Genomic DNA, 13,798 nt, shown 5'->3' on the forward strand with positions numbered 1-13,798 from the left:
CCAAAATAAACCAAATGACTTTTAATAGAACGTGTGTGCTAAAGGTTTATTTGTCATTACAGTTCTGCTCAAATATGTACTCTACAAATTAATCTTGGAAAAGGGGTCGCCTTGCCCTACCTTTCTCTTCCAGGCCTCAAAGATCTCATTCCCCGTTTATTTTCCAGGTCTTCAGCATGCTGATTCCAGCTGGAGATAGGTTACAGATACAGACTAACTCTTAATCACATGATTGACAGCAGTTACGGACCTCCTCATACCAATAAGAACAAGGAACATTGACAACCCCTTCTAAATTCATCTCAAGTTATTACCTGGGCACTGCAAATCTTGCCAATGTCTTTGGGTGTTACACACGATCTTTCAGATGGAACTTGCCCCAGAATTTGCCCTTAAACTTCAAGTCATAGGGACTGAGTACCTTGCGTAAACCCAGCATGTTGCTTTTGATAATACGCTCGAAGGTCCATGGGTTCTGGTTCTCCTTCTTCATACGCTCCTCCTCCTGGTGCATCTCCTCTAGCATCTTGCGACTCACCGCCTTTGCCCGGAATGGTAGTTTCTTTGCCACTCTTGTCAAGACACGCTCTACCTCCAAAAACTCACAGTGCCCGCCCATCTCCACCACTATCTGACCATATTTCACGGGTGTTACATAGTGGTCAATGGCACCCTTGCCGCCACCCATGCGTTGTCCTAGGCTTTTACGTGTCACTGGCTTATAGGGAGCATTGATACGCCAACGTGCAAACATAGTCTTGGGATCCATGAAGCGGTTGATGGTCAGTCGAATCATTTCAAAGTGACCCCAGCGGAGGTATCCGCCCCCCAATGCCTGTTAGAAAAAAAAGAGAAAGAGGGTGAGGAAGACAAAAAAGAGGTAAAGAAAGGGAGGAAACAGAATTGTAGGGGAAGGAAGATAAAGGAAAGGAAAAGATGCAGGTTGTTACCAAGAAAGATGAGTGGTATTAAGTAAACAAAAAATAAAGAAAGGGATATAAAGAAATGGCAAAGAAAAAGAACAAACTTTACTTTTTTGTTGGGCGACACACAGATTTTTGTACATAAATGTAAATGGTGTGATTTTTAGCTGGCGCCAGGCAGTGTGCTCAACCTGGATATTCAATACTGCACTGTTTCCGGCGACTGACATTGAACATTCGGGGGGGGGGGGGGGGAGGGGTGAATATTCACGGCTAGTTGGCTAAATTGTTCAACATAGCCGGTTAGCGGCTAGCCGCTAAAGGCAAATATTCAGTGGACACTGCGCAACAAATTTTAACTTTTTTTCTGGGGCAAGAAGAAAATGAGATACACTTTATAGAATTTGACCTCCTGTGTATGAAAATAGCCTCAGCTTTCCCCCTATCACGTATAGTTTTTGAGCAAAATCGCAAATATTTATAGCATGAGAAGTCATAAAGTAACACATTGCGCTGATTTAACTAAGAAGCCAAAACCCCGATACAAAATCGATGATTTAATCTCAACTGTGCTGATGAAGCTTGAAAATTGCTGCTGATGCAATAGGCCTACAGAGAGGCCTGCATATTCCAGCTCCACCTCCTCACCCAGAATAATTTAATTATATAGTACATTATTACATCATCATTAAAATGAATACTTTAGCCAAAAAAAAAAATCGAATATTTCAGAGATTGTTATAACATTTACTCCAAGCATTAGAAAATATAGCGAGAATGCTCTTTTGTCAAAAATCAGAGGGTTATACTGAAAAATTAAGGTCAGTTTTGAATTCAGCGACCCCAAATCACTATAGGTCATGCCCTCAAACCTCTGTTACACAGTGTAACCAGTATTCAGGGGGGGATGCCGGCAGGAGGGAGTGGGCATCCCTCCTGCCAGGAATTGTTTCAGATAAAAGAACTGTCTTCTCATTCAAATTGGTAACCAAACTTCAGGATTGCAACCGTCAATTTTCTCACAGAGCGATGTTCATTTGAAAAGATTTGTAAAGATAAGAAAAAACAAAGTATTTTCATACAAGTGTTTGAAAGACTGTAAAGACATTTATTTATTTATTTACTTTTGTAATCAAACTTGGAGCGTAACCAGAACTAATAAAGTTGCAACGACTGAAAAATATACTTTGGTTCATCACTAGAGGGCGCAATTCTCTTCTTGAAGAACTCTATACCTCTGAGTGACTTTCAAACGTGACGGTTGCAATCCTGAAGTTTGGTTACCAATTTGAATGAGAAGACAGTTCTTTTATTTGAACTCTAATATTTTTCTGACTTCCACTAATATTTAACTATTAGTACCCCAGTGACATTATAAAGGAATTGTTTCAGGGCTTGTGGCAGAAAGGAATAGGCATCCTTCCTGCCACAAACCGTTTGGGAGGGTTTGGGGGTGGCAGCGAGAGGGTGGGCATCCCTCCTGCTTGCCAGCCAGCTTGCAGTGGAATTCAGGGTTTCCCTGTCGCGGCCACTCAACTCATCACAGCTGGGAGATTTCCTTACAGCAATCGGTTTAGCGGCTGCTTCTATTTGAAATGCTGGCCTCCATTTCAGACGCTTAGGGCCGCTTAAGCTCGCTTAAGGCCACTTCCGGACGAAACCATGTCCAGCCTTGGGCGAGCTTAAGCGTCCCTAGGCGCCTCCCTATACCTGCAACAGATGCCTACAGTGTAGGCCTGCCTCGGCTTGGTTTTTTAAGAAAACGTGCGTCCCAATTGGCTGGTTAGACGCCTACCACTGCCTACAATCAGGATGCCATTTATAGAATTTGGCCCTATGGAAATATGCCCAAGTAGCTGTAAATAAAGGTCACAGGTTAATGCTTCAAAAGGGACATGATGAAAATGTCAAATTTAAGACATCAAAATGGGATTTTATGTTCTATAGTAAGTGCAATTAATTTACAAAATTTTAAACATGTAGAATCAATACTGCCCTGCTTTTTAACTATCTTTTGCATTTATTATTTACAGCTAAGTTTCCAAATTTTCTTTATTTATGATATACCATTTATCATACAAGTATCTAAATGGTTAACAATAAAAGAGAATATAAAAATTAAAAATAAATATATAAATAAATAAAAAAATAAATAAATAAAAGTATGGCTAAGCTAAAAGGAGGGAAACATATGCATATATGTACATGATACGGAAGGGAAACAAGGGGAGAGGAAAGTTATTAAATACATCGAAATGAAAAATAAAGGGAGGCAAAAAGGGGAGGGAAGAACAATTGGTAAGGGGGGGGTTGCTTCAAAAGAAGTGTTTTGGTTGGCAAAGAGGTTTTACAAAAGAGGAAGAACAGTAGTTGTCAAAATGGGGGTTTACAAGGTATAGGCGTCTTTAAAAAGGAAGGTTTTGAGTTTGATTTTGAATTCATCTAAAGAGTTTTCTAAGCTCCTATGTATCAAATGCTATAGTTAACTGGTAAGACATTTTGAGGCATTCATGAGGGGACAGTGCAGGGAGGTGGTTCCCAGACCTTTTTTTTTCTACTATATCTTCTTCCCCATTCTCACCCTCAACTCAGCAATGCTGATTTGGTCTGTCCAAGACTCCAAAGAGAATGCAAAAAACGTGAGAGCACATCATCTAATGCCAAAAGAAGGGTGAAAATTACTAAAATACACTGGTGAAAAAGAAAAGTGACCTACAGATAATTTCATCAGACCCTGGCACACTGCTATTTGAAGTACTGCTCTTAGCCCTGTTGCTTTACCATACCTCAAGAAGGATATGGCGATACTCGAGAGGGTCCAGAAAAGAGCGACAAGATTGATAAAAGGTATGGAAGGACGCATACAACATTTATCCTTTCCATCCTAGACCACTAAATACTCTAAAGATAAATAACTAACTAAATAAGGAAGAGTATAGGTTCCTTCCCCCTTTGTCTCTCTTTCCTATAAACGACTGTAGTTCTACCACTCTTTCTTATGTGTTTCAGTCAAGTATTAATTATGTTTTCCCATCTTTTAAGCAGTAAATCAAATTTTATTAAACTTGGATTTAAAATGGGAATCAAAACTTGGTATGAAAAAGCCTTTTAACATTTAGCCCACATTCTGGACTGAATGATTCCCCTTTCGGTGGCAATATATTCCCTGAATAGGTTGACAGTAGGACAACAGTGACTGGTTGTATTCTGTCTCTCTGTGTGGGTGTGCCCAGTCCTTTCGTTTATATATATATATATATTTTAAATAATTTATATTTCGCATATCCTACAATTCTATGCAGATTACAAATTATTCAGGTACTCAAGCATTATTCCCTAACTGTCCCGGCGGGCTCTCACTCTATCTAATGTACCTAGGGCAGGGGTGTCCAATGTCGGTCCTCGAGGGCCGCAATCCAGTCGGGTTTTCAGGATTTCCCCAATGAATATGCATGAGATCTGTGTGCATGCACTGCTTTCAATGCATATTCATTGGGGAAATCCTGAAAACCCGACTGGATTGCGGCCCTCGAGGACCGACATTGGACACCCCTGACCTAGGGCAATGGGGATTAAGTGACTTGCCCAGGGTCACAAGGAGCAGTGCGGGATTTGAACCCACAACCGCAGGGTGCCGAGGCTGTAGTTCTAACTACTGCACCATTACATTACATCACATTTATAGACCGCAAAACCTCATGGATCGATGCGGTTCACAAAAGACTGGACATTTCCAGTGAACTACAGAATAATCGTTAATCATTTTAGTTCTCTAAAAATTTCGTGAATAGGAATGATTTTAATAACTTTCTGAAATGTGTGTAACAACAAGACCTTCTGAATAAAATGCGTAACTCTTTGTCCCAACTAGCTGCCTGAAAAGCAAGCAAGCGTTGCTGGAACTTTTTATAGATACAACCTTGAACTGGGGGAGCGACAAATAAAGCAGTATTACGAAGTGGATGATTCAGTGTGAATACTCCCACACACTCCCACATATTGCAGTTCCTGTTTCTACTTCATATTCATTTTAGGTTGTACACCACTCAGCTCTGTATGCCAGTTTTAGTGGTATAAAAAGCTTTAAGAAACTGTCGTCCCAGCTACCCTCCTTTTCCTTGCTTACCACAATGCCGTAGTCACCGTCACAGAAAGTGCTGGCTTGGGGATCGATCGTTGGGCCACGAATGTCTTTCAAGTTTTTTGGCTCTTTCTTTGGGATTGCCAGGTTTGGAGCTCTCTCTATAACCTTCAGCTTCGAAGGCTGAAGAATAGCTACTTCTGCCATCGAAAAAGAAAACAAAGCATGACAATTTATTTTATTTTAGTATTTATATATCACTTATTATCTAAGTGGTTTACATTCAGGTATTCAAACATTTTTCCCTGTCTGTTCTGGTGGGCTCACAATCTATCTAATGTACCTGCGTCAATGGTGGGATTAAGTGACTTGCCCAGGGTCACAAGGAGCAGCACAGGGTTTGAACCCACAACCTCAGGGTGCCAAGGCTGTAGCTCTAACCACTGTGCCACACATTCCCACAAAATAATAGTTACGGTACATCACTACAATCGCAACAGTGAGATTAGGGAACTGGCAAAGGTTAACAGCCTTTCACCTCTAGAACTGGCTTATTCAGGACATAGAACTTTCTACCTCTAATACTGGATGGCTCAGATGCTCTTAAAACATTTCTGTTTCGCATTAATTTTTTAAGATCTTGTTTGATGTATTTAATTGTGAATGTTGTTAACTAAAGTGTGTTGTTAATTCCCTTTGTTGAGGGTCTTTTTTTGCTTGTGATCCACAAACAAGAATCCAAACAGAATGTAATAGAGAGTCTTTTAGGAAATTATTTTATTTATGTTTCAAAAGAACAAGATTCACTAGAACCATACAGCATAAAACAAGAAATTATACATCTTGTGTATTTTCTGATGTTTGTTGACCACAGACACAAATCCCCTCCTCTATGTCTCAAAATACAGGGAATATGAAGTGTCTTCCTGATTGGAGCTGGTACATCTGAAGCTGTGAAATAATACCAAGAAACCAGCTTGCCATATTATATAAAACCTCTCTGTAATAGGTGTGTGTGTGTATGTGTGGGGAAGATCCTCCTATATCTAATGAAGCAAAATGTTGTGTTATGCATGCCTACAGCAGATGGAGGCTGAGAACACCTAAGTTTTGACTAGTATAACTCTCATATCCTAGATCAGTGTATCTCAAACTGTGTGCCTCCTGAGATTTCAGGTGTGCTGCGGTATACTGGGGAAGCAGAGAAGTGCCGGCACCAGCTGACTGTCTACAGGACGTGCCTCTCGCGAAGAGGCACGTTCTGTAAGCAATCTCCCAACGCCGGCACCTCTTCTCTCTGCCGGCCCTTCTCTCCAGCGCAGGTCCTTCTCAGCGCCAGGCCCATTTGAAGGGCCTTTGCGTATGCGCTGACAGTGGCGCGCTGATGTCATGCATGTGTGCGATGTCATTGTGCCGACGAAAGCACACTTCTGGGTGTCTCGTACCAGGGACACTAGGTTTAGTGTTGCCATCAAACAGATAAGAGCCTTGCCATATATTATTAGAATATTAAAAGTTGAACTGTAGAAATACATTTCATCTAGGATATGAGAGAGACACAAGAAAAGACATTTAAGTGTGACGATGGTCCCTAATTAATCTTCATGTGGCTCCAATGCAGGAGATTGGGTACGGAGAACTTTTTCACAGTTTATAGATAATCCAAACACAGTGTTTTACTCAAAGGATTTATTTTAAACCTGGTGTTTTGGTGACAGTGAATTGTAGTAGTCAGAGCTACAGCCTCAGCACCCTAAACTTGTGGGTTCAAATCCCATGCTGCTCCTTGTGACCCTGGGCAAGTCACTTAATCCTCCACTGCCCCAGGTACATTGGATAGACTGTGAGCTCACTGGGACAGATAGGGAAAATGCTTGAAGTACCTGTATGTAAACCACTTTGAAAGTGGTTCTAAACTACAAAAAGGTGGTATATACAAGGTCTGTTCAAGAACTGATTTTATAAAAATGTATTAAACAATCTTACAACTTATTCCATTGGGTCACCTTCAAAGTACTCCCCTTCCTTACATATACACTTATCCTAATGTCGTTTCTACTTCTGGAAACACCAGGAATTGCCAAAAGTTGATGCGTCAAATTTTGCTTTATGTTTTCAATGGTGTTGAATTTCCTTTCATTGTGGATTTAAGTTTAGAGAACAAGAAGTCATCAGTAGGGGCCAAGTCAGGAGAGTAAGGTATCTGGGGAAGAACTGTCATCACGTTTTTTGCGGTTGTTCTTCTGGTCGTCGGTCATCAACCATTAAACAAACTTTGCCGTAATGCAAGACATCTCCAACTTCTCTGTTAGAATGTTGTGGCATGAACTAATGGAGATGTTGCCTTCCTCTGACAATTCTCTAGCAGTCAATCGCCGATTAGCAAACACAAGAACTCTCACTTGATCAACATGATCATTATCAGTTGACGTTGATGGTCTTCAGTTCGCGAATTGTCTTCCACCGATTCATGACCACTTTTGAAGCGTGAATACCATTCAAAACACCTTCCATGACTCATGACATGTTCCCCATTAGCCACTTTCAACATTTCATAAATTTCTGTAGCGGTCTTACCCAATTTAAAACAGAACTTCATGCTGTAGTGCTGCTCATTGAGGTCGCACATGATGAAAAATAGCCAATCACGAAAACACACTTTCTTAAAAACTGATGTAGCTCAGAGATGAAAACAGATATCAACAAATGGAAAAAAAGGAGGTTACTCATGAGGTTTCAAGTTACTCAATGCCACCTACCGTGTTTCCCCAATGGTAAGACACTGTCTTATTTTTTTTGGAAGGCCAAAATATGCTCTAGGGCTTATTTTCGGGGGGATGCCTTATTTACCCTTTCATGTCCCCTCTGTATCTCTATCCTTTCTCTCTCTCTTCTGCTCCCTCACCCACGAGTCCTGCATCTGGCCCTCTCCCTTCTACCTGCACCTGGCAACACCCCCCTGCTCCGCGGCTCTCTTCAGCAACTTGTCAGCAGCGGTGATCAAGACAAGCTACCGACATCGAGGCCTTCCCTCTTCGAGTCCCGCCTTTGTGGAAAAAGGAAGTTGAAACAAGCGGGACTCGCAGAGGGTAGGCCCCGACGTCAGAAGCTTGTGTCGATCGCTGCTGCTGAGTTGCCGAAGAGAGCCGCGGAGCAGGGGATGTGGCCGGAAGCAGGTAGAAGGGAGAGGGAGATAGGAAGGCTGTAGATCTCCGGAGCATGACACCGACCCCGGCCAGGATGATTTCTTTTTCAGGCGTGCATCTTACAAGTCCGGCGTCGCGGCGGGAAATAGCCATGCTGAGCAGTGAGCTCAGCACGTACACAGATGAAAGCCTTGCTTGCTGATTGGTCCGGCGGCACGGCACGGCCGCCGGACCAATCAGCAAGCAAGGCTTTCATCTGTGTACGTGCTGAGCTCACTGCTCAGCATGGCTATTTCCCGCCGCGACGCCGGACTTGTAAGTTGCATGCCTGCGTGACACACTACCGGAACCACGGCAAAGATGGAAAAGAGCCGCATGCGGCTCTGGAGCCGCAGGTTGCCGACCCCCGCGGTAGACGGAGGGACCACACGGAGTCACCCACCGTACCACCCGATTCGGGTAAGCGCAGGTATCGGTGGGTGGCTTATTTGCGGGGGGGGGGGGGGTGCCTTATTTTACAATTTTTTCTAAAAAGGGGGGGCTGTCTTATTTGATGGCCCTGCCTTATCATCGGGGAAACACGGTAGCATGTTTCAAAAGATTGTCCCGTTGGTGTGCAAATCAAACTGTGCTGGAACTTTTTGAACAGACCTCTTTCTAATCCCTTTCTCCCCTTTCCCATTTTTGAAAATTAAGACTGAACGTGAGTTATTACTATTTATGTTGTGAAGTTTTTTGACAGACCTATGATAAAAGTAGCTCCATCCAATTTTTTTTTTTTTAATAAATCAAGGAGCCAAATAAGTTTTCTCCACTGTGTGGTCTTTTTATAATTTCTTTGTATTGTGATTTGAGTGAATGTGCATTCCTACAATAATTCTATAATTACTCTTCTATATATAAGTTCATGTAAACCTTTTTTTTTAACTTCTCTTCCTATCTTTTAAGTTCTTGTAAACCGTGCCGAGAGGTGATGCGGTATATAAACTTAAGGTTTAGTAAGTTATTAGTGAGGTGTTTGCTATAAGTTCTCAAAGCAGATGTCAAACTCAAAGAAAATATCATGCAGTGCTTTAAAAATAAACAACATCTTTTATATTTTTATATTTATAGGGAATGGTGACCTCAAGTGCTCATAGTTGTTTGACTATAGAACTTATCTTGTCAATACAACCAATTCCTGAGCCATCATTGGTCCCATATAATCCCGTCTCTTTTTTGAAACTTTTAGGGCTGCTTTTGCTAAGTTGTGTTAGGGCTTTAACATGTGCTCCGGCTGCTCTCCCCTGCTTCTCCAGCCTGGTCATTCGCGGTCGGAAAATACCTCAAGTGACCAGGACCGTGAATCGCTGACCGCGAATGACCGGGGAGCACTATATTATGTATGTTAACCTGTAACCCATACGGAGCTCTTTGGGGAGAATGGGATAGAAAATGAAATAAATAAATGCTTACTACTGTAGTCTGGTGAGATGCTGTAGGTTTTCCATCTAGCAAAACAAGTTTTGTTCACACCCTCGCCAGGACCTACAGGAAATAGAAGATTACAAATAAGGATAAAATGTTTCAAAGAGTTAAGTAGGAGCTGAGACAACTGTCTAAGGGCACTGGGCAATCGCATAAATCCTTTTATCCCTACTTTCTTCCCTTCTCTCGAGTTTTGTGTGCCCTTATTTGCAAACTCTTTGCCAATTATATTAGAAATCAGAAGCAAACTTGAGTTAGAATATAACAGGCTGTCTTTCTTCACAAAAAATTACAACTTAATCCACGCAGATATCTGACACTTCCTACTTAACCGCTTCATCCTGCTCTGGTAGTTTCAATTTTGACTTAAAAGAGCTTTCACCTTCCTTTTTTCAGACTACTATTAATTATTTCTATATTAATTAATTTCCATAGCAGTATCAGATGTACATAGCGCTGTATGGAGTCACAAAGAAGAAGCACACCTTAAATGATAGCAAATAAGAGAAACACTGTAAGAACATCCTATCCAACCATCTCTCTTCAGCCAAATGTCCATGAATTTAATTCAAGATGAATAAATTCCATGAATTAAATCTCCAGTGTGGTTCAATCTTTCACAAAAAAGCAGTGGCCTAACGACAAGTTTAGGGGAAGAGCCGAGCCGTGAATATGAAAAAACCACGAATAATATTCAGGCCGGCTCTGCCTCTAACCCCCACTTCCCCCGGCTATTTTAAACCCTGAAAGATCCCCCCTTAAGCCTTACTTGGTGGTCTAACGGGTTTTCAGGCAGGAGCGATCTTCCCACGCTTCTGCCCCGTGCAGATCGCTCACAGGAAATGGCTGCCTTGAGCTCCCATAGTCTCTTGATCCATTTCCTGTGAGCGATGTGCATGGGGCAGGAGCGTGGGAAGAGTGCTCCTGCACCCAAAAACCCGCTAGACCACCAGGTAAGGCTTAAGGGGGTGCTTTCAGGGCTTAAAATAGCCCGAAAAAAGAAAAAGCATTTTTTAGGTTTAAAACCGCGAATAAGCGAATCCATAGATACGGAATTCGTGAATACGGAGGGGGAAGTGTATAAGTAAGGAGGTAGGAGGAAGAGGAAAAGAGAGAGAGAGGAGGAAGTAGAGGGGGGACTTTCAGAAACAGTCAGGTCCTGTAGACAGTCAACTTGTGCCTCTCCTCCCTCCCCAGTGTACCGCGGCACACCTGAAATCTCAGGAGGCAGAGTCTTGGCACACACTTTGAGATACACTGATCTAATCACACCTACAAACAGGAAGGACAAGGGGGGGTCAAGGAGTTTTTCAGGAACAGCTCAAGAATAAAGGACTAGATTAACAGGGATCTCAAAGTCCCTCCTTGAGGGCCGCAATCCATTTGGGTTTTCAGGATTTCCCCAATGAATATGCATTGAAAGCAGTGCATGCACATCGATCTCATGCCTATTCATGGGGGAAATCCTGAAAACCCGACTGGATTGCGGCCCTTAAGGAGGGACTTTGAGACCCAAGGACTAGATCAGTGGTTCCCAAACCTGTCCTGGAGGACCCCCAGGCCAGTCGGGTTTTCAAGATAGCCCTAATGAATATGCATGACAGAGATTTGCATATAATGGAGATGCCAGGAATTCAGATCTGCTCCATGCATATTCATTAGGGCTATCTTGAAAACCTGACTGGCCTGGGGGTCCTTCAGGACAGGTTTGGGAACCACTGGACTAGATGATCTAGGGCACTGGTTCTCAACCCTGTCCTGGAGGACCACCTGTCCAGTTGGGTTTTCAGGATAACCCTAATGAATATGCATGAGAGATCTGCATATAATGGAGGTGCCAAGCATGCAAATCTGTTCCATGCATATTCATTAGGGCTATCCTGAAAACCCGACTGGCCTGGTGATCCTCCAGGACAAGGTTGGGAACCACTGATCTAGGGTGTCCCCTCCCTCCTGTACTCCCTTCCCCCGGGCAGGGGTCTCAAAGTCAGTCCTCGAGGGCCGCAATCCAGTCGGGTTTTCAGGATTTCCCCAATGAATATGCATTGAAAGCAGTGCATGCACATAGATCTCATGCATATTCATTGGGGAAATCCTGAAAACCCGACTGGATTGAGGCCCTCAAGGAGGGACTTTGAGACCCCCGGACTAGAAATACCACACTGCTTTGGGACGCAAGTTTAACACAAGGACCGGCCCCAAAGTCTCCCGCCTCCTGCATGAACACGCCGGCTCTCCCCAAGACAGCACAAACCCAGGCCTGACTCCGGCCGTCAGACGGTTAACCACAGCGCGCGCTCGTGACCTCTGACCTGCAACGCGGGGGGCCCGGGGGAAGCGGGCCGCGAGCCGGCAGCAGCGAAGCAACAGCAGCATTCTATCCGCCTCGGCCCCCCCCCACCACCACCACCACGACCACGACCACGATCAGCGCACGCGCCGTTAACGGCGGAAGAATCCTGATAGGCGGGTCCGTCCCTTAGACCGTTCCGGACGGAAACGCAATCCGGCGGAACTTTAGGGCTTTGGCGCGCTCGCTCCGTTCTCGGCGATTTCGAGGTGCTCGGGACGGGTCCCCCCTCTGGCGGTGAGTGGCCGGAGGGCCGATGGCTGCGGTGTTAGAGGAAGAGCCGCACGTCCGGCCTGGGTGTGTAAGAGAGAGCGTGCAAGGATCGTAAAGGAGCAGGAAAGAGATGCGCTTGACATGGGGGACATAAGAGGCAGCGCAAAAAGCAAGATGGGGGAGGGAATTGGATTTCTGGAGCAATTAAATAGACCTTGGGTCAGCCAGACCTGTCTTGATTTCCTTCCAAATGAAGAAGACCCCAAAATATTTGATAAATCATTAGCCATCTAGTGGAGAGCACTTTTCAGCCGAATTTAGCCATGTTGCCTCAACTTTGTTTATAATAATAATAATAATTTATTTCTTATATACCGCGAAGTTCGAAGCGGTTTACAATAAAGATACGTTTAGTCAGTATATGGGATACAAGAGGCAGCCTCTGAAAGCATATGTATCTGTACTGTAAACCACTTGTATCCCATATACTGACTAAACGTATCTTTATTGTAAACCGCTTCAAACTTCGCGGTATATAAGAAATAAATTATTATTATTATTATTATTATAAACAAAGTTGAGGCAACATGGCTAAATTCGGCTGAAAAGTGCTCTCCACTAGATGGCTAATGTATATGCGTAGGTTTCAGAGCACGTGTACATGTAGATAAAGGGCTGGTATTAGTTTTTGGTGCGTAGCATGGGGTTAGCCCACGGGGCAATGTAGCACGCGCTAAAAATGCTAGTGCACCTTAGTAAAAGGAGCCCTTAGTGATGGGAAGGTAGTAGCAGAAAGACTGCTCAAATTGCTTCCTTCTGTTTGGGCTACACCTGGATTTCCTTCTCTTAGACTTCACTCTTAGGAAAGTGCAACCATTTGTTTAGATTGAATTAAAAAAAAAAAAAAATTTAAAACAAAACAACACGGGTATTATGTGGGCTTTGGGTTTTCCCCTGGTGTGGAGGAGCAGATAGGACCAGGAGTTCTGTGATGGTGCCAGGGAAAGATGGGGGTTGTATTTTGGGCCACTTCTGGCCATACAAATCAACTCTTCTTCCACAGCTCACTGAAACTGTTGCACAAACACCTCCTGGGGGGAATCCAGAATCTATATGGCACCCAGGGGTTTTTATTTTTTCATAATTTTAATTTACCTTAACCAACTGCTTACATTCAAGCTGGCAAAACCCCCAAAAAAGTTTATGACATTTTTTTTAAAACCACCCCTGCCCATCTCAACACAAAGGGCTCCTTTTACGAAGCCATGTTAGCGACTTTTAATCACGCGCCACCCCTGCGCTGGCTGAAAAACTACTTTCTGCTCAAGAGGAGGCGGTAGCGGCTAGCGCGGCCAGCAGTTTAGTGTGCGCTATTATGCGCATTAAACCGCTAATGCACCTTCGTAAAACGAGCCCAGAATTATGTCATTCTAAACCACCAGAGCAATTATATATTCTCATAAAACCAACTTTTCATCTAATTTATTCCAGCAAATAATTTTCATGAAGATAAGCTGGCCTTTTCCCTTTAGTTGATCTGCTTGATATAACTTCATTAGCATCACTAAGCACAGAAATTGTTGGGAAATCCAAGTTTGGCATTTTAGATCTGGCATAA

General features: G+C 43.3%; 2 protein-coding genes across 4 annotated transcripts in view; one reads left to right on the top strand and one right to left on the bottom strand.

Annotated features, from left to right (window-relative positions):
* MRPL16 (mitochondrial ribosomal protein L16) lies at positions 1-12,066 on the bottom strand. Its single transcript, XM_033920941.1, has 4 exons — positions 11,930-12,066; positions 9,606-9,677; positions 5,050-5,204; positions 1-835 (listed from the first exon to the last, which is right to left on the bottom strand). Exons 1-4 carry the CDS (start codon positions 11,991-11,993, stop codon positions 350-352), a joined length of 777 nt encoding a protein of 258 aa, XP_033776832.1. The 5' UTR covers positions 11,994-12,066; the 3' UTR covers positions 1-349.
* The window catches only part of TSEN2 (tRNA splicing endonuclease subunit 2), a 23,330-nt gene continuing 21,598 nt past the window's right edge, over positions 12,067-13,798 (top strand). For 2 of the 3 annotated variants that reach the window (XR_004537010.1, XM_033920931.1), the window contains exon 1: positions 12,127-12,264. The gene's annotated coding sequence lies outside the window, so the exon portion shown is untranslated. Of the gene's footprint in view, positions 12,265-13,798 lie in introns of all 3 variants that reach the window. The other variant, XM_033920932.1, reaches the window with a different exon arrangement.

This window comes from Geotrypetes seraphini, chromosome 14, assembly GCF_902459505.1.
Source record: "Geotrypetes seraphini chromosome 14, aGeoSer1.1, whole genome shotgun sequence".
Taxonomy (NCBI): Eukaryota; Metazoa; Chordata; class Amphibia; order Gymnophiona; family Dermophiidae; genus Geotrypetes; species Geotrypetes seraphini.